At 50.9% G+C, this 17,976-nt stretch overlaps 2 protein-coding genes across 7 annotated transcripts in view; one reads left to right on the forward strand and one right to left on the reverse strand.

The window, feature by feature from the left end:
- Positions 1 to 13,881, forward strand: TBCE (tubulin folding cofactor E). 3 transcript variants are annotated; one of them, XM_059677543.1, is made up of 17 exons: positions 1 to 18; positions 1,853 to 1,970; positions 3,348 to 3,432; positions 4,726 to 4,905; positions 5,981 to 6,069; positions 6,833 to 6,932; positions 7,282 to 7,384; positions 8,480 to 8,556; positions 8,855 to 8,950; positions 9,164 to 9,228; positions 9,319 to 9,383; positions 9,694 to 9,843; positions 10,440 to 10,593; positions 11,693 to 11,761; positions 12,278 to 12,337; positions 13,391 to 13,482; positions 13,630 to 13,881. In XM_059677543.1, the coding sequence occupies exons 2-17, from the start codon at positions 1,871 to 1,873 to the stop codon at positions 13,720 to 13,722; spliced, it is 1,578 nt and encodes a 525-aa protein (XP_059533526.1). In that variant the 5' UTR covers positions 1 to 18; positions 1,853 to 1,870; the 3' UTR covers positions 13,723 to 13,881. The 3 variants fall into 3 exon arrangements, 2 of the variants coding, with proteins under 2 accessions (XP_059533526.1, XP_059533525.1); XR_009450245.1 differs by lacking the exon at positions 13,630 to 13,881 and having other exon boundaries at positions 11,650 to 11,761; positions 13,391 to 13,470; XM_059677542.1 differs by having other exon boundaries at positions 13,391 to 13,881.
- B3GALNT2 (beta-1,3-N-acetylgalactosaminyltransferase 2) overlaps positions 9,748 to 17,976 on the reverse strand; it is a 20,927-nt gene continuing 12,698 nt past the window's right edge. The window contains exons 10-12 of one of the 4 annotated variants that reach the window (XM_059677545.1): positions 17,470 to 17,629; positions 16,879 to 16,935; positions 9,748 to 9,871 (exon numbers count right to left, since the gene is read on the reverse strand). In XM_059677545.1, the coding sequence (XP_059533528.1) occupies positions 9,830 to 9,871; positions 16,879 to 16,935; positions 17,470 to 17,629 (259 nt within the window). In that variant the 3' untranslated portion in view covers positions 9,748 to 9,829. The other 3 variants (XM_059677547.1, XM_059677544.1, XM_059677548.1) reach the window with 3 other exon arrangements.

A 17,976-nucleotide genomic window follows, 5' to 3' on the forward strand; every position in this document is an offset into this window, starting at 1 on the left:
CTGGGCTGTCGCGGGCAGGTGAGCATCGGAGCGGCTGAGACCCGTGGCCAGTGGTCACCCTGCAGTGCTTTTGGCCTTTCTTTCTTTTCCTAGAAATTTCCTAGAAACTCCCCAGCTTGCCCGAGCCCGGCGTCGCCTGCCCCCCGCGCGCGGGCCCGTGTGCGGATGTGGGAGTGCGGGTGCGGGTGTGCGCGGAGGTGCGGGGACCGGGCGGGGCGGGCCGCGCCGCCCGGCACGTCCGGCCGAAGCCGGTTGTCCTGTCACTTGGGAAGACGTGAAATTGGTCCCGGGGACTCGGTGTCCCGTTAAAGAAACAGCCACGTCCTTCCAAGTCTTGTAGTATCGGTGATGGAGAAGTCATGTGAAGCGGGCGGAGAACAGTTAAAATGTTTGCGGAGCGCTTACTACCAACGGGGGGAAGGGGGACTGTCCTAAGTGGGGGTGGACCCGGGTGGGGGGGTGACGTCCCGGTTCCCAAAGACACCGGAGGGCGGGGTTCCTGCACAGCCAGACAGACTGGGAGACCGACGGGCGCGCTTCCCTTCTGTCTGACATTCACGCCCGCAGCCAGGCAGGGGTGTTGGATAATCGCCTCCACTGGTTTCCTCTTTTTCGTTTTAACCTTTCTATAAAACAGTTTATCGCTGGGGATTCTTTAAAAAATCCTAGTCCACAATCCCTGTCTTTTTTTTTTTTTTTTTAATTGATTTTGGAGAGGGAGAGACAGGGACATCAGCGATGAGAGAGCAGCACCGATGGGCCTCTTTTCCACCTAATTAATACGCGTCTGATCTCATCTGCGTTCACGGAATCAGCTATAAGTTGTGCCGATGACCCCCAGGTACCCAGGTCGAGTGAAAACATGCTTTTTGACGTAGGGATCCGCGTCCTTTATGGCATCTGTAGACACCGCTTAACTCACGCCCTTCCCTCCCAAACCTAAGCCTCCCCTTTTATTCCTTTCTCTCTATATATATTTTCTAATTATTTATTTTCTTTCAGAGAGGGAGAGGGAGAGAGAGAAACATCAACAACGAGAATCATGGACCGGCTGCCTCCTGCACGCCCCCTGCTGGGGATGGAGCCAGCAGCCTGGGAATCCAACCGGGACCTCCTTCCTGGTCCAGGGGTCCATGCTCAGCTACCGAGCCGTGCCAGCCCGGCTCTCTTGGGCCCCTTTGAAGGCCTTCTCTTTATTTTTAAGTCTCTGTGTTTTTATTAGTTTAGTTTTTAACGTATTGCTCATTATATAATGTGTGTTGTTTCCCATATCTGTGGATGTGTGTTTTTCTCCCCTTTCCTGTCCTTTTTTAAAAATAGCCTCACCAGCAGATATGGTGTTTGTTTTTTCATTGATTCTAAAGAGGTGGAAGGGAGCGAGAAAGAGAGAGAAACACACACCCATTTGCTGCCTCACATATGTGCCCCAACTAGAAATCAAACCCGAAACCTGGGTATGCGCCCTGACCAGGAATCGAACCCAGGATCCTTCGGTGGATGGGACAACACCCAACCAACTGAGCCACCCTGTCAGGGCTCCTTTCCCTTTTCTCCATCACTTTGTCCCCTTCTCTGCCCTTCCCACCCACTTCAGGAAATGACAGAATAGACAAGTCACCCGATGGGAGCTAACTGGAGTCAAACAGGATTTTAAAAACACATTAGATTATCCAAATATAGTTAGACGGTGAAATAAAATAAAATGGTCAGAGTAAGGTACATAAAACGATTCGGTTCTCACCAAAATATGAAGACTAAATTGTTCAGCAGCATGGACCTCACGAATATCCATCCACATGAAGTTTAAAAGAATTTTATTAAGTTCTCATTAAGTTGGTACTTTTCTTCCTAGATCTCATTTTGCATTATAATGAATGACACGTTGACATCAGATGTCGTTGGTCGCAGAGTTTCAGTTAACGGAGAATGTGCAACGGTGCGTTTTCATGGCACCGTCCCTCCTGTGGCTGGTAACGTATGATTTTGCGTGTGTGCCTAAGTATTTATTTGTAGTTGTTTTGTGTAGGCTTACCAATAGTGCTATAGTAAACCAATTTTGAGGAAATTAATAACCAATTTAGAGATGCCTCCTGTATACAATTTTATTTGATGACAATATCCAGTGGTATCTATGGTTATACTTACGTATACACTTCAATTATTTAGAGTTCATAAAGATTATTAGGAGTGTTCTTGGGATCAATACTAATTAACGGAAGGGAAGGGAGCAGGATTGGGTAGAGGGAGAAGTTGGACTGTGATGGGATCTGATCAAAGATTTCATCCGACCCCATGGGGCACTAAGCTAGGATGACCTTCAGTCTTTGTTGTTGTTGTTTCAGAGAGGAAGGGAGAGAGAAAGAGAGATAGAAACATCAATGATGAGAGAGAATCATTTGATTGGCTGCCTCCTGTATGCCCCACACTGGGGATCGAGTCTACACCTTGGGCATGTGCCCTGTCCCAGCCGGGAATCGAACCGTGACCTCCTGAGGCAAACACGGAGCCATGCCAGCCAGGCATCTTCAGTCTTTCTTAGTTGAGACGAGGGGCTGGGCATTTACCCCTCTGTAATGATTTATCATTGGGTTGCCCCGAGAAGGGGGTGTGCCCTTGGCAAGGTGTAAACCTACAAACGCCAGAACTCCCAGCGGCTGGAGGAAATGAGCCCAGTTCCTCCTGGCACATTGGAGCGAGGTCCCGCAGACACAGTGATACAGGTGGAGGCACTTCATGGTCGTTTAGCGAATAGGAGGGGGAGGGGGCACATACTGTTTTCATTCATTGTTGCCTGTGAGTTTGACACATTCTTCTTATATGTATGGTGAGGCGTTTTTGTTTTTTCCCCCTGAAAATTACAATTCTGCAGAGGGAGCTGATATGCACTTATTCTGTATTAATGATCTCATTGTATGGGGCGTTCTCTCCATTACTTTACCTCAGTTGGTACTACTTTTGGGTTTCTTTTAGAGGCCATCTGATGGAATTGGTACAAAGACAGAGAAATTGAACACAGACTTAGTAGTTGGTCCTGGGGTTATTACACTGAACATTGCTATAAGACTGCTGTGACAGCTAAATGAGTTAAGGTGCTTAAAGCACTTGGACCAGTTACCGGTGCAAGTGTTAGCTGTTGTTGTAAATAAACATGTAAAAGTTACTTCAAAAAGAAATCCAACAGTCCTGATGTTTGGCAAATGGCTACTTGTGGTTGGAAATTTAATTTCCTGAGCTAGGATCATACCTAGATTTAAATAAAGTATATTTGCTTGCAGAAAAGCAGAGCAAATACCAAGGGGTACCTATGTCACCACTTACTGCTCATTTAGTGTTTCTTGTTCTGCTAGGACTCTGGCTAGGTGTGGAGTGGGACAATCCCGAGAGAGGCAAGCATGATGGGAGCCATGAAGGGACTGTGTATTTTAAATGCAGGTAACTTTTCATTGTGAATTGGCATGGTTATTCGGGATAATAGTTAAGTGTTTAATCAAAATGGCTGGAAAAGAAGTGTTTGACTCATGGGTTAGTTCTGTAATGTAGAATTTGGTGTATTCTAAAAAAACAACACACAGTTCTATTTGTAGATTTTTTTCCAGGTTTTAAAAAACGCACTCTTTTGTTGTTGTTGTTAATCCTCACCTGAGGGTATTTTTTCCATTGATCTTTTAGAGAAAGTGGAAGAGAGAGGGAAAGACAGAAACATCAATGTGAGAGAAATACATTGATTGGTTGCCTCCTGCACCCTGACCAGGGCCTGAGCCAGGCAGGAGCCTGCAACCAAGGTACTTGCCCTTGACGGAATCGAACCCGGGACCCTTTGGTCCGCAGGCCGACACTCTGTCCACTGAGCCAAGATGGCTAGGGCCATAAAACGGACTCGTAACCTTACAAGTGCGGTTGCTTTCTTTGTCCTTTTTTGTTTTCTTCAGTTTTTTAAAAATGGGATGAATGTAGACATTTCTCATTGATTCACTAAAAATTTACAGTCCGTTAAGTGAATGAAAGAAAAGAGAACTAGCCTAGATATCTGGTAAGAAGCAGTGAGCAGACAAAATCCTGAACATGCACATAGTAGAATGCTGGTCTTGTGAGATCCTCAGGTGTGTGTTAACGTCAGATGGCCACACGTGTTAGGTGTAGCACAGCATCGCTCTTCTGCCCTTTCCTCAGAGACGTGAGGATGTGCTGCGTGGGGTGGTGGGCTCAGGTTGGTAGGATGACACACTGTTGTTCAGGGCTGGGCTCTGCTCTCCAGGAAAAAGCTTTAAAATAGAGGGTCTGGCTCATGGCATGCATTCTTACCAGCGTTTATGGCCATTTTTGGCGGATGATATGTATATATTTTTAATACTTTTATTGATTTTAGAGAGGAAGAGAGAGGGATAGAGGGATAGATAGAAACATCAATGAGAGAAAAGGATTGATTGGCTGCCTCCTGCACATCCCACACTGGGGATGGAGCCCACAACCGGCATGTGCCCTGACCGGGAATCGAACCATGACCTCCTGGTTTATAGGTCGACACTTAACCACTGAGCCAAGCTGGCTGGGCTGTTTTCTTTTGAACATTGTAGAATTGCTTTATTTGCTAATATATTTGTAAATAAGCTTATAAATGCAGATGTTTACGTTGGTGGCAGGGACCGTTCTAAGGGATTTTGCATGTGTCATCTTATTTCAGTGTCTCCGTGGGCATTTACTGTGCTCCATTTCTCTCCTGTCCAGCCACCCAACAGGAGGGTCCTTTATTCGTCCGCACAAAGCAAACTTTGGAGTAGACTTTCTCACTGCGCTTAGGGACCGCTACGAAGATGAACCAGAGGATGATGCAAAAAAGCAAATTGTTACAATTGGGAACATACCTGTGGAAACTATTGGCTTTGGCTCTGTTATAAAAAAGCAAAGGTGAGTGGAATTGATAATGGGAGAGCAGACACCTACCTGTTTGCAATCAGCGCACATCACCGGCACCCGAGAAGCTGACCGCGGAGTCCCATCCGGTCCAGGAGCAAGTTCACTGTCCACACTCAGACCTTGACCCCTAAATGGCCTGTGCTTCCTGCACAAACAGCAGCTGGAAATCGCAGGAATCCAAGGGTCAGGATTCGGGAAATTAAAGTCCTTCCCAAGCTCAGGGTTGTAGGGCTTCTCCAGATTGGATTGAAAAGATGGATTTGCCGGTTATTAACTTTCATATTCTACTCTCTGGTATTGACTACTGAGTAACGAAGGTGGACCCTTTGGTCCTTTTCTATTTCGAGGTGACATTTCTAGCTGGTTGATACCTGACAGGGAGACAGAAGTGTGAACTGTTCCCTGTGCCATGTAGCTGCACACCCTTATCACCTTGGTCCCGTCCAGACCCACTGAGTCAGAATTCCCTGCGCTCTTCCCTTTAAGTTCCCCAGTTACCATGTAGCATCTGCAGGGCATGAAATGATGCGGTTTAGCCATGGTCAGCGCTGTGGTTTGGCCTGACCCTGGTGATGCGTCCTAGTAGTGACCCCTGGTGGCCACTGTGGAAAGTGCAAGTGAGTGTTCTGGGTCCATGTGCTGATAAGCTAAATCACTGCTGAGCAATATACTGTGGATGGAAAAAGCAATTTGCAGGCGGCTATATACAGTAGGGTTCCATTTATATCAAGTCTCATGCTAATCAACAATAGTATAATTGTTTAGGGATATGGGACTATATAGTGAAACTTCAGATAGGCTTAAGATTAAACCCCAAATGTAGCACGCTGGCCCCCGGGGTGGCCCCCGGCGTGTAACGGAAAGGGACAAGGCAGGTGACTTGTCTTTGTGATGTGTGTAATGCTTTATTCTTTCTTTCAGTAATGCTTTATTGCTCCAGTTGGGTGGCGGGTGCTGATACTTGTTAATTCTGGTCCTTGTTACGTGTCTGAGATGCTGTGTAATTTTTAAAGGCCTGTGGATACGCCCGTGTGTGCGGGTCCATGTGAACTCTGTTTTCCTGCAGTCAGCTGAGCGAGCTGCGAGACATTTCCCTGAGGAGCTGTGCCGTAAGCTGTGCTGGTGACAAAGGAGACATTGCCAGCACGTGTCCTAGTATCCTTTCAGGGATCACCTGACTTGTGCGGACACCGCTGTCGGCCACCTGTGTCCACCTCCCCGGCTTCCTTTCTAATAGCAGCCCAGTTTGGGGGCAGTCACTGCCCAGAGAAGTGAGAGTCTCCATAGCTGGCCCAGCCCTGTACCAAGCTCCTCTCTATCTCTTCACCCGGGTTTGCTAAACGGGGCCCTTCTGGAGGGGGCACGGCCACCACCCCTCCAGCATTCCGCTCGGGTACCTGCCTCTTTCTGTCCTACTGGTTATTCTTCTCTGAATTCCTGGGCCAGGGACAGTGGGTGTCACAGCACCTGCATCCCACCTGCAGGAGACCCTCCGGACAGCCAGAGCTCCCTAGCATTCCGTTGACACTGACCCCTGTAGTCCTGGAGATGCCGCATGACTCGGTGATTCCCCCGGTGCAGAGGGTAACAGGGCCAGTGGAGAGGTGAGGGCTCCATGTGAGGCTGCCGCAGCGACAGCACCACGGCAGGGCCTAATCAAGCAAAAGCACCATCACGGCTTTTCCCTTTGGTTGGACAATGCGAGATGGTGCGGCAGTGACTTGGGCTGTAGACGGTTGTGTCTAGTGTGCAGTATGTGACAGCTTTTCGTTTCTGAATGGACAGTTGGACGATTTAAAAAGGTAAAAGTCCTCTGTGCAGAATAGGGCCCAGAGGGGTGCAGACCCTGTGCTACGAGGGAACCACTGTCAGGCCTCTTGTGACTCTTTCTGTATTGCTGCTCTTAACGTGCTTTTAGATATTAGAGTCGTCAACTTGTCCCAAAACCTGCTGTCAGCATGGGAGGAAGTCACAGGTATTGCTGAGCAGCTCCGACACCTGGAAGTCCTTGATCTCAGGTAGGAACTGGTTTGTTGTTGCTTTTTAATATATTTTTATTGAAGTCAGAGAGGGAGAGGGCGAGATAGAAACATGAATGAAGAGAGAGAATCATTGATCGGCTGCCTCCTGTACGCCCCACACTGGGGATCGAGCCCACAACCCAGGCATGTGCCCTTGTCTGGGAATCCAACCGTGACCTCCTGGTTCATAGGTCAACTGAGCCACGCCGGCCAGGCTCCCTTTGTTTTTGGTATAACTTTAAGGTTGACATAATCCAGGGTGCTCTTGTGAAATTCCAAGTTGCTGCCGTCAGTGCCTGTGTCGGCTCCTGCGCAGCAGGCAGCACTGCATCTCCTGCCTCCACAGTGAGAACAAGCTGCGGCTCCCGCCGGGCTCGCCGGCTCCCGTCGGGACGTTCTCCGCACTGAAGGTCTTAGTCCTCAACAGAACAGGAGTCACGTGGGCCGAGGTAATCGTGTCTCTTTGGTTTGTTACCCAGTAAGAAGTGCTTTCAAATGACTGGTTTACTAGAGAATTGAAGCATAACTGTGGCCTCATTTTAATCATCCAGTTACTCACACAATAGGATCTGTAGGCTGCCTGGCAGTCGTGGTGGGGAGGTAGGACTTCGTGTCTGAGTCCCCGTTCCGGCTCCTTCCGACCTGCCCTGGGGTCTGACCCGCGGCTGCGGAGTGTGCAGTGAGCGTGCAGTGAGCGTGCACTCAGCTTTCAGAGCGCAGAGTGGCCGCTGGCTGAGCTCCAGCGCCTTGTGTCCCACAGGAGTTCTCAGGGCGGGCCCGCGGCTGGAAGTCCTCGCAGCCCTTCAGCTCAGCTCTGGGATCGCTGCTCACTGGGCTTCGCTGGGACGGCTCCAGGGCCCGCCCGCCTAGCGCTTGGTACCGCTCTTTTCTGTCGGGTCAGCTGCCTTCACACATCCACAACAGTCCACTGTCAGACACAGGCAGAGGACACCCCAGTGAGTTCACCTGTGAAGTGCCACCGAGGCACCTCCCTCAGCGATGTCGTCTTGAACTTGGGGGCACAGCCACCGAATCCTTTCCTGGGCTCCTTCCTGTGCCACTCTCTCCAGGTTTAGATTTAGCGTCGGGACAGGAGGGCCCATGGAAATGCGGGTGGGGAGAGGGCAGGAGGTGCAAGTGTGGCCTTAGGAGCCATCATAGAGAAATCTTGACTGATCAGCATATTCTCTACAAATCCGATTGGCGTCGATAATTGAGGAAAGTGTTCCAGTCACCCCTTCCTTTGGGGACGCAGGTAGCAATGTGCCGCGTTAGTGCAGGTTGTAGGTGCCTCGGTCCCCGTCCGGGTGTGGCTGCAGGACGCACTGATACCTCACTGGGTGGTTCAGTGCCGAAAGGCAGGTCCCTATCCTCATAACACGGCCATTACCATGTCATCTGGCCTGAACTCGTCTTTAATGAACTGTCTTGTAAGGCCCTTTGTTTCTAAAACTCAGTGGGATTCATGTGCAGGTTTTAGTGACAAACACGGGGAACAACCAGCAGAGGGTGCACCCCCTGAACTGCATTTCTTTCCCTCCCAGGTGCTCCACTGTGCCCAGGGCTGGCCAGCCCTCGAGGAGCTGTACCTCAAGTCCAACAACATTTCCATTTCAGAAAGGTAACAAGGTTTACATAACTGCCTGACACCATCTACTCACCCGGAATAAATAGTCTTAATTACATGTTAATTTTCAGAAGGATTTGCAAGTAAGAATTAGAAAAATACTCATTGCCTTCACAAATTAGAATGTCAGCTCAAACTTCACCACTAATTGAGGAAAACCCCATTGGGGGAAAGCCCTGAATTAAATATGTTGCCCCCAACCTTCCTTAATAGCAAATGTAGGTATTTTAAGGTTATGTGTTTGAAAACAAGATACTAAATTCATGTTGAAAAAATTCTCTTTTCCATGCAGGCCGGCTGACGTTCTCCAGTTGGTCAGGTTACTAGACCTTTCCTCTAACCAGTCAATTGATGAAAACCAGCTATTTCTAATAGCCTATCTGCCCAGGTAACGGCTCCTAAAATGCCGGTTACATTAGTGCACAGCAAACTTTTAGTGAACGGGTCCAGTGCGTGCCCTGAGTTGGCCTGCATGGTTTCTAAGGGTTTTACATGGGATGAAAACCTAAGGTGTAGCAAAAAAATTACAGATCTAGTCTGGCTGATAGCCCTCAGCAATTGTATTGTTCCGTGCAATCAAACCGAACATCTGTAACTTCAGATTAGAACGACTAATCCTTGGTGACGTTGGGATTTCTTCTCTCCGTTTCCCGGATGCTGGGGTTGGTATGTGAGATTACTCCATTCCCCTCCCGTCCTCCATGCTTCAGCTGCTGCTTGCACTTCTGCTGTGTGACCTACCTCTCCTTTTTCCAGGGTGCAAAACGGCAATGTTCCCTTCCTTGCAGTCCCTTGTCCTCGATGACAATCGGATATCGCAAGTAAGCCTGTTCAGGGTGCCGAGCCCTGGGGCTGCGGTGCACCCTCACGCCTGCTTGTAGGTTCCTTCGATGAAAAAATACTTCAGATGTTCTGAGAAATGCTTCCTGGGTGAAATTCCTCATATAAACCCAAAAATATTAAGGAAGGAATCAGTTTAACTCGTGAAGCAGACTCTTTCTCCTTGGCCCAAAGTGCTCGGTGGATGAAATCCTGGCCCTCAGACTCCACCAGTAACGTTGCTTTTCTGTTGCTCGTTCACATCATCTGGAAAGTGAGCCTGAAACGTGTATTTCCTTTTTTGGGTGTCAGTGGTCCTTCATCAACGAGCTGGATAAGTTGCAGAGTCTGCACTCATTGTCCTGCCTACGGAACCCCCTGACTGTGGGCAGCGAGGCCAAGACCCACCTGCAGTTCATCATCGCCAAGATCGGCCAGCTGCGGACCCTCAACAGATGCGAGGTGGGCGCCACAGCTGGTGTCTTCGAGACTAGAAAACGCAAAAGACACTGTATTTGAATATTGCGGAGGGCGTCAGACGTGGTTGTCCTTAAGAGGTAGAAGGCCTCCTGTGAGTTTTAGTGACAGGGATCAGACTGAGCAGTGACCTGTCACCCGGTCGATTCGTTATCACCACGGAGGGTGAGGGACACCTGGTTCTTCCTCCTTTTCCTGGGGGGGGGGGGGGGGGGGAGGCGCAGGGGATGGAGGCAGAAAGAAGGCAGAACCAGGAGCCTGTTGACCCTCTATTGTAAACGGGTAGGCAGTGCCTTTTGGAGCCGCTGCCTGGGCATGTGCGCTCCCCCCGTGGGCTCCTCACGCCTGAGGGCCCTCAGGCACCTGGCCTAGTCCAGAAACCAGCTCATGGGCCAATACTCTCATGAAGAAAAGTAGGAAACAATTTTCTTTTTGAATAAACTCCTGAACTGTCAATGTTAAAAAGGGTAAAAATATAATTATTACCTTGTACCTATCAGTTAGATGATCTCTGGGTGGGCAGTGAGGAAGAATAGGGCACAACACACTCATTAGAGACCTGTTGGCATTTCTCCACGCAGATCCGCCCGGAGGAGCGGCGCGGGGCTGAGCTGGATTACCGGAAGGCGTTCGGGAAGGAGTGGAAAGAGGCGGGTGGGCACCAGGATCCCGACCAGGACAGGCCCAGCGAGGCGTTCCTGGCCGCCCACCCCAGATACCAAGCCCTCTGCTGCAGTGCGTACCCACACCCGCCTTCCCGGGGGTCTGCGGGGCCACAGGCTGTGGCTTCTCTCCCAGGCTCTGTTATTTCATTAAGTGGGTGCTGGGTGTTTCCCTGGGGCGACTTCGGCGAGATGGGAGCAGATCTTAACTGTCTTTAGAGGACAGACAGTAGGAGGAACCTGGGGTGTGGGTCATCTTTACGTGTCGGCACTGCTCGGACCCACGGCCAGCGCCCGGTTCACCCAGGGGGGGTAAAAATGGGAGCGTCTGAAGGTGGACATTAGGCACTGGCACTTCAGCCCCTCCTTGGCCTCCAGGCCGATGGAAGGCGGCTTACAGACGCTGTGCCAGGTGCTCCCTCGCACTCCAGCCCGGAGCTGCCACCTCAGGCCTCTCCCTGACTCCTTCCCACTTTGACTGGACTTCATTACTATTCCAAATGTCACTGTCATGTGACTTCCTTTTTTACACATTTCCTAATGTGAGCTTGCTGCTTTAGTGCTTCAGGCTGGAGCTCTCTGTGAGGAAGAAAAGCTGCCTGTGGGAATTGCTTTCACATGACTCCCTTAGCTGGCCCACTCTCCTGGCTGCTTTCGGTGAATTCAGTCACTTGGGGGTGGGCGAGAAGGTGAGCAGCCTGCAGGTACGGCTCAGCCTTCACACCGAGGGCCCAGCACAAGTTGGCGCGTCAGTGCTGCTGTCCTTACACCTCGTGCCATAGTGAGGCTGCGTTCCCAGGGGACCCGGTTGGCAGGTGGTTCCGAGGGCCTGCCCTGCATGGCTAAATCTGGCTGGAACTGGGTGAAGGTGTCCTGTGAGTTGTGTCCCAAATAGCACGAGCTCCCTCTCAAGTTCAGAAACGTTAGCAGGGGTGACATTTGGAGCAAACGCTTCAAGTGTTTGGAAGCACGGCCTCGTCTTGCTAGTCTGTCAGGACACTGCCTGTCCCTGAGGACAGTGATGTCATACGGAGGGCGGGAGGGTCCACAGGGAGTGGATCCAGTTAGCGGAGCAGCTGCTGCTGGGCGGGTCCTGTGTGGACACTTACCTGACGTTTTTCCCTTACAGTGGCCTGTGGATTACCATTCATCGTTTTTTATTTCTTAAATAGAATACGGTGCACCTGAAGATGGGGAGCTCAAAACACAACAACCATTTTTGCTCAAAAACCAGCTACTAAGTAAGAACCCCAAATTCAAAGGCAGCTTCTTTGTGTTCAAGTCCTTAGGCGCCAAAACAGAGTGATAGCCTAATGGAGATGGTTTCTCTCAAGTGCCTGAGTACATTGGTTTTTAAAGACATGTAAGGGGTGGGAGTTCCTATATTGAACATTTTAGCAATTCATTGCTTTTGGCCCATTTAATATTGTTAGAGAAGTGGGGAGTATTTCAACAGTGAGCTGAACTGTGATTTGGAAACGTGTGACTTATCTTGCACTTGAAAACCTAGTGAACTTGCCAGGAAGGAAGGACTGAAGGGGAAGGGAAAGCAACAGAATGTTGGTCCAGCTCCTTTGCGGTCAGTAATGCGAACGTTAGTGTTCACAGGACTTTTAAACTTCAAGACCCAGTCCTGTTAAGGTCTGAGCAGGGCTGTACCAGCAGCTGCGTCAACTTGGCAATGCCCTTAACGTTCAGGTGCCGTTTAAGTCCTTATTGCAGCCGGTCTCAACTAGTCTGTCCTGGTTTCCCTCCAGCCCTGAAGATAAACTGTCCTGACCGTCCTGACCAGAAAGCCCTGGAGAAACAGCTGCCGGGTAAGAGGATGAGCCTCCGCCCTCCTGCGTCTGCGTCGCGCGCAGAGCTTACCGGTTGTCACTAGCTCTTGTCACTCTAAGACAGGCGACCCTGCTCCTCTCACTCCCCGAACGCCCATCTGGAGGACCCTGTGTTGACAGGAAGCCCTTTGTGTGCTCACACGGTTAGCAAAGGCACAGCTGGTGCGCAGCCCCCGGGGCCTCTCCCAGGCCCGCGGCTGGTCAGCTCGCGACCACCCCAAACAGTGAAGCCAGTCCACCTAGAGTTTCCGAAAGGACGCGGTTACCTGAGCAAATTATGCTGATTAAAATGATAAATGTCTGTCAGCCATTCAATACATACACTTAAAGAAAGGTATTTTTTTCTAAAATAAAGAACATTTATTATCACAAGTTGCATAAAAACAGACAGCCTTTACAAAAATGGTTTTTGATAGAAAAATATTTGAATCCATGTGATATTTGTAGGAACGCCACACTATTGCTGTACCTCCAGCTAAAGCTTCAAAGAAACTGTGTTTCTCATCAAAATAGCCAGTATTTACCACAACTGTCTTTGGAGAAAAGTTCATACATAGTGTTTTCTGAACAAACCGAAGCGTTTAGTCCTGAGGCTGCGTCCCAGGCCTGGTGGGCACTGTACGTGTATCCAGCACAGGGACCCGCTGTGGTGACTGCCGGCCGCCTGCGGGGGTGGGGTCAGCAGACCATGTAGGCACCCCTCACTCCAGAGGCCCCCACAGTGTCTGTAGTTAGGGCATCACAACCACAGAGACTGAAAGGAGAAGTTAATGATTTTCCTCACATCATCCTCTGCAGAGAACCTGACTTCTGGTGACTGGGGTGAGGGAGGGAGGGTTAGACGCCACCAAATAGTGTGAAAACTCGCTGACCAGGGCACGCGGGCCGAGCACTGGCTCCGAGTGCTCAGACCGGGTCTGCTCCCCGGGCCTCTGAGGTGACAGTTCAGCTGCCACTGGGGCTGCGGTCCTGCACTGAGCTCCTGCGACAGGTGACTGTCACCTGAGAGCACGGGGGGCTTCTCTTTGACAGACTCCATGACGATTCAGAAGGTGAAAGGGCTGCTGGCCCGCCTCCTCAAGGTCCCTGTGTCGGACCTGCTGCTGGCCTACGAGAGCCCCAAGGTGAGCTGCCCGGAGCCGCCAGCCCGGCCACAGCAGTGGCAGCTGTGCAACTGCGCCTCCATGGCCGACTCCGCGGGCTTGGGGCGGGGCATGTGATTCGCTCTGGCAGGTCTGTCTGAGTCACCCAAGCTTTTGTTCTGACTGTAGATGCCGGGCAGAGAGATTGAACTAGAAAATGACCAGCAGTCCTTACAGTTCTATTCTGTGGAGAATGGAGACTGCCTGCTAGTGCGATGGTGACAGCAGCTCATACAGCTCAGAGACAACTGTGGTTCCCGGGCTCACCGGCAAGAAATGACCTCTGGGAGCAGTTCTCTCAGAGGTTGTACTTTTCTTTAGGGAAGAGACTGTTTCTAGGCTTGTACATAATAGCGACAATAAAGGCTTTGTACCTACTAATGATTTTCTGATTTTATTTCATATTTATAGTTCGTGATCACATTTCATTATGTGAAGATTCCAATACTAAATAGAACCTAGCTAGTCTAATAAAATCTGAACACAGTTCATGTCTATCATAAGACCAGTTTAATGGAATCCTCTACTGATACTACTGGTTTAAAAGGCTACGAAAGTGATTTGGTTGGTCATTTAGGGAAATGTCCCTTAAACTTAGGGGCACACCCTCCACTGTGTCCAGCAGACATGCTACGATCACTCTTCTCGATCGCAGTGCTCAGTGTAGGAGCACTTCTCGAAGTTAGTTACATGCTCCCTCCCGCAGTTACCCCTATAGGAGCCTATCTTCTGCTGCAAATGGTTCCCAGCACCGATCAAATCTCACTCATATTAGGTAAACTTTAGGCAATGACAGCAGGAAAGCATAATTCTTTCAGTGTCAACTATTTAAAAATATCCTTCCCTCTGGCACTAAAACCCTGAGAATATTTGATTTTACTTATATTCACAAAAACGTCGCATTTTTAATAGGAGTACTAAACTGTGACTCCCAGGATTTGTGTGAAATGGCAAAAAAAAACGTGCATTTGTCCATTAGTGATAAATGAACTTTAAAACCAAGGTCCAGACCTGAGAATTCATCGGGTTCTTGCCCAGGTCTAAGTTGCCCCCTTTGCTCAGACATCCACAGAAAGCGCTGTTATTTCCAGAAACCCACACTTTGGTACCAGTGACTCCTGCTCAGAGCGACCACAGCATCACACAGCATTTCGGTGAGTTTTTCGGCCCATATAATGGTCCTAATCGTGCTAGACGAAGCTACTCTGCAATCCAGGCTGAAAGTCCAACTCTCAGTCACTCAAGATTTCTGAACAAGCCGACTTTTAACCAAAAATGATAGCTAGTGAATGCTAACTAGAAACGATGCATCAGGACTTATAAACTATTTGGTATTTTTCAAATCTCCCGATACATAAATACAGTTTCTGTTATGCTACAGCAACGGGGTCGATTCTTAAAGAGGAAACTGCGAACATGAAGTGACACGAGGGTCCAGGAGAGCCCGCCTGGAGCTCCTGAAGGAGCAAGCATCCAGCCACACCGGCTCGCAGTTCCCGCAGACGCCCAGCCCCTCCCCGCGGGCCCCTCATCTGGCCTCGCACTGACAAGGGTCGCCGCACAGCTCCTTCAGCCTCCACAGGTCCGCGAGCTCCCGTGGGGAGTACTGCGGGGAGGACAGCATCCCCGATTCACAGGTCTTCTCGCACAGCCACAGGCTGTCCTGTGGGGAACAAAGCCGACGGGACGGATGTCAGCGCTTGAGGACAAGACAGGGCTCACGCACAGGCTCGACTCTCCCAGGGAAGCTGACGTCACTGCCGAGACAACCACTCGGGCTCTGGGGCGACTGTGGCTGTGGAAGGCAGACACAGTGCGGCACTAAGGGGGGTCCTGGGAAGAAGGGTCTGGAAGCCGCGAATGGGAAGTTTCACACGTGCCATAGAGCTGATGGCTGCACAGTGTGACTCCCACGGCTGTTCTGATGGGAGGCGACCCTGTCCCAGCGTCGTACCAAGTGCTTTATAAATGTTCCCTGACTTAGTCCTCACACTAACCCTGTGAGGCAGGCACTTTCACAGATGAGAACCTGGAACTGAGAGAGGGGCTGCTCAAGGTCACGGGGAAGCTGTGCAGAGCAGGAAGGACTCAGGGGACCAGCCTGCGCCCACGTTAGAGCCGATACGGCCCAGAGCCACCGTTCAAGCCGAGACCACCACAGAGCTGGCCCACAGCTCTACAGGGTGGCCTGGCCGTGCAGGGCTGGCCTCGCCTGTGCCATGCGCAGCTGCTGCATTAAAGGCCTGAGACTCCAGGGCCAGGAGGCTGAGGGGATCCCACAGCCAGGCAGGACCCTGAGCGGCCAGAGCCTGGGGCAGTAAGAAAAGAGCTGTCGGGAGGAGCCTGTGGGTCCGGCGGGAGCCCGTCTGCGGAGCCCAGGAGTCCCCGTGGGAACTGAACGCTCACGGACGGCGATGCCCCGCGTGGCAGCACAGGGTGCGGATCCTCTCTCCGTGGGGACGCGTTTCACATCCAGACCCCAGCTCCCAAGGAGCAGGCCACCGAACAAGAGCCTCTAAACCAGCGGTTCTCAACCTGTGGGTCGCGACCCCTTTGGTGGTCGAACGACCCTTTCACAGGGGTCGCCTAAGACCATCCTGCATATCAGGTATTTACTTTACGATTCATAACAGTAGCAACATGACAGTGATGAAGTAGCAACGAAAATAACTTTATGGTTGGGTCACCACATGAGGAACTGTTTTAAAGGGCCAGAAGGTTGAGAACCACTGCAGAACACTCAGGAAACAAGCGCCAAAGCCAGTCTGCAGAAGCCACAGCCACAGCCGCCCGCACACAGAACCAGAGCAGATGCCATCAGAGATGGCAGAGACAGCGACAGAGCGGTGGACGATTGAAGCTGAACCAGCCGACTGGGTTCACTTCCGCCCCCTGAAATGGGGGGCGCGCTCGGCCCCAGGCACCTCCTATGGCCAAACCAGAGCTGCAAGAATCCAGACTCCAACAGAAATCGTGCGGCAGAGGCCAGCTTGCTGCTCTCTGGGGCTCTGGGCTCTGTCCTGCACGTCTGGTCTGTCCAGTGTATCTCACAGAGGCCTGACCATGTTCCACCCGGCGTTCCCTCTGCATCAGTCAGCCCACACACTGCTGGGAACTCATGTCGGCTGATTCTTTAAGTGTTAAAGCTGCAAAGAATTTCTGATAAAAACCCAATTCTTCTTTGCGGGCAGAACTTCCATTCACAACATTTCCTTATCGTTTTACTCAGAAACATGCTGCCTGGGCACCCAGGCGGATCACTGTGAACCCAGTCACGAGCACAACAACGACGCGAGGAGACCTTCTATCCACTGCTCCCGCCCGAGGCGCGGCACAGCCCCCCACCTCGGCTCTCCAGCCCCACTGACGCCCGCTTACCTGGTATCTCTTAGGTCCTATGGCCGCCATCCATATGCCCATGCTCACATCTTCACCCTGGACACGCATCAAAGGGTTAAATGCTCTCCCATCTGTACAGACAGCCACACCTACTCAATGAGCAATAAACTATCTTTCTGCCTCTTTGTTTTGTCATCTAACACGAAACCCTGGCATGTGAACACGGACATAGAGTGAAAGCTGGTGGCTGTTTACATGAAGACAGCACATCCTACAACAAGGGACTCAAGGCTCTCACAGGCCTCAACGCTCCAGCACTGATGGCAGGAAACACACTGGACGGAGTCATTGGGCAGCGCTGTTGGTGACCCGGTCCCCAGTGTCACCCAAACGGAAGCAGCACTCGTCCTCTTCCTTCGGAATATAAATCTCTACTCCTCCAGGGACCAGTAAACATCGGCGGAAAGTATAATAAGGCACAAAAAGGGCCAGGAACAGAACTTAGTGCCACATTTGGGGATAGGAGTGTGTCCCTAACGAGTGATTCTCACAGAAAGAACATGCTCTTCCCACGGGGCTGGGAAGCTGGCTGGCTGGTGCCCTCTCCGGCAGAAACCCTTCACTACCCACCTGGTAGGTCTTCAGCCTGTCCGCGTTGCTGGCCAGCCAGTGGACGATGTCCCGGGAGACCACGTACCCAGAGCCGCACGCAAAGGCAGGGTACGCAGGGCTCGGGTACTCCAGCTCCTGCCACTTCCCCGTCCGGTCCACGGCCCAGTTCAGCCTGAAACTGAGATTGACACTGAGTGAGCTGCCTCCTGTGTGCCTGACACACGTCCTACCACGTTCTGCTCGCCTCACGCTTCCCGTCACCACCAGGAAGCGAGGGCAGCAGCATAAAGACTTAGTTTAGTCTGAGAAAGGAATTACCTACGTAGGGTATTTTATATGAAACCAAATACTTAAATTCTCCCAAAGTTGTGTGTGTAGTTCCTGAATGGAAAGTACCAGCTCGTCGTGTGTATATTTGCTTAAGAAATCCACTGACCCATCTTGTATTCCTGAAGAACGAAGCTTCAGAAAGGGAACAAACGTTCTAACATATAATATGCAGCAGCTGCTCATCTGAGAACCACT

Source organism: Myotis daubentonii, chromosome 20 (genome assembly GCF_963259705.1).
Source record: "Myotis daubentonii chromosome 20, mMyoDau2.1, whole genome shotgun sequence".
Taxonomy (NCBI): domain Eukaryota; kingdom Metazoa; phylum Chordata; class Mammalia; order Chiroptera; family Vespertilionidae; genus Myotis; species Myotis daubentonii.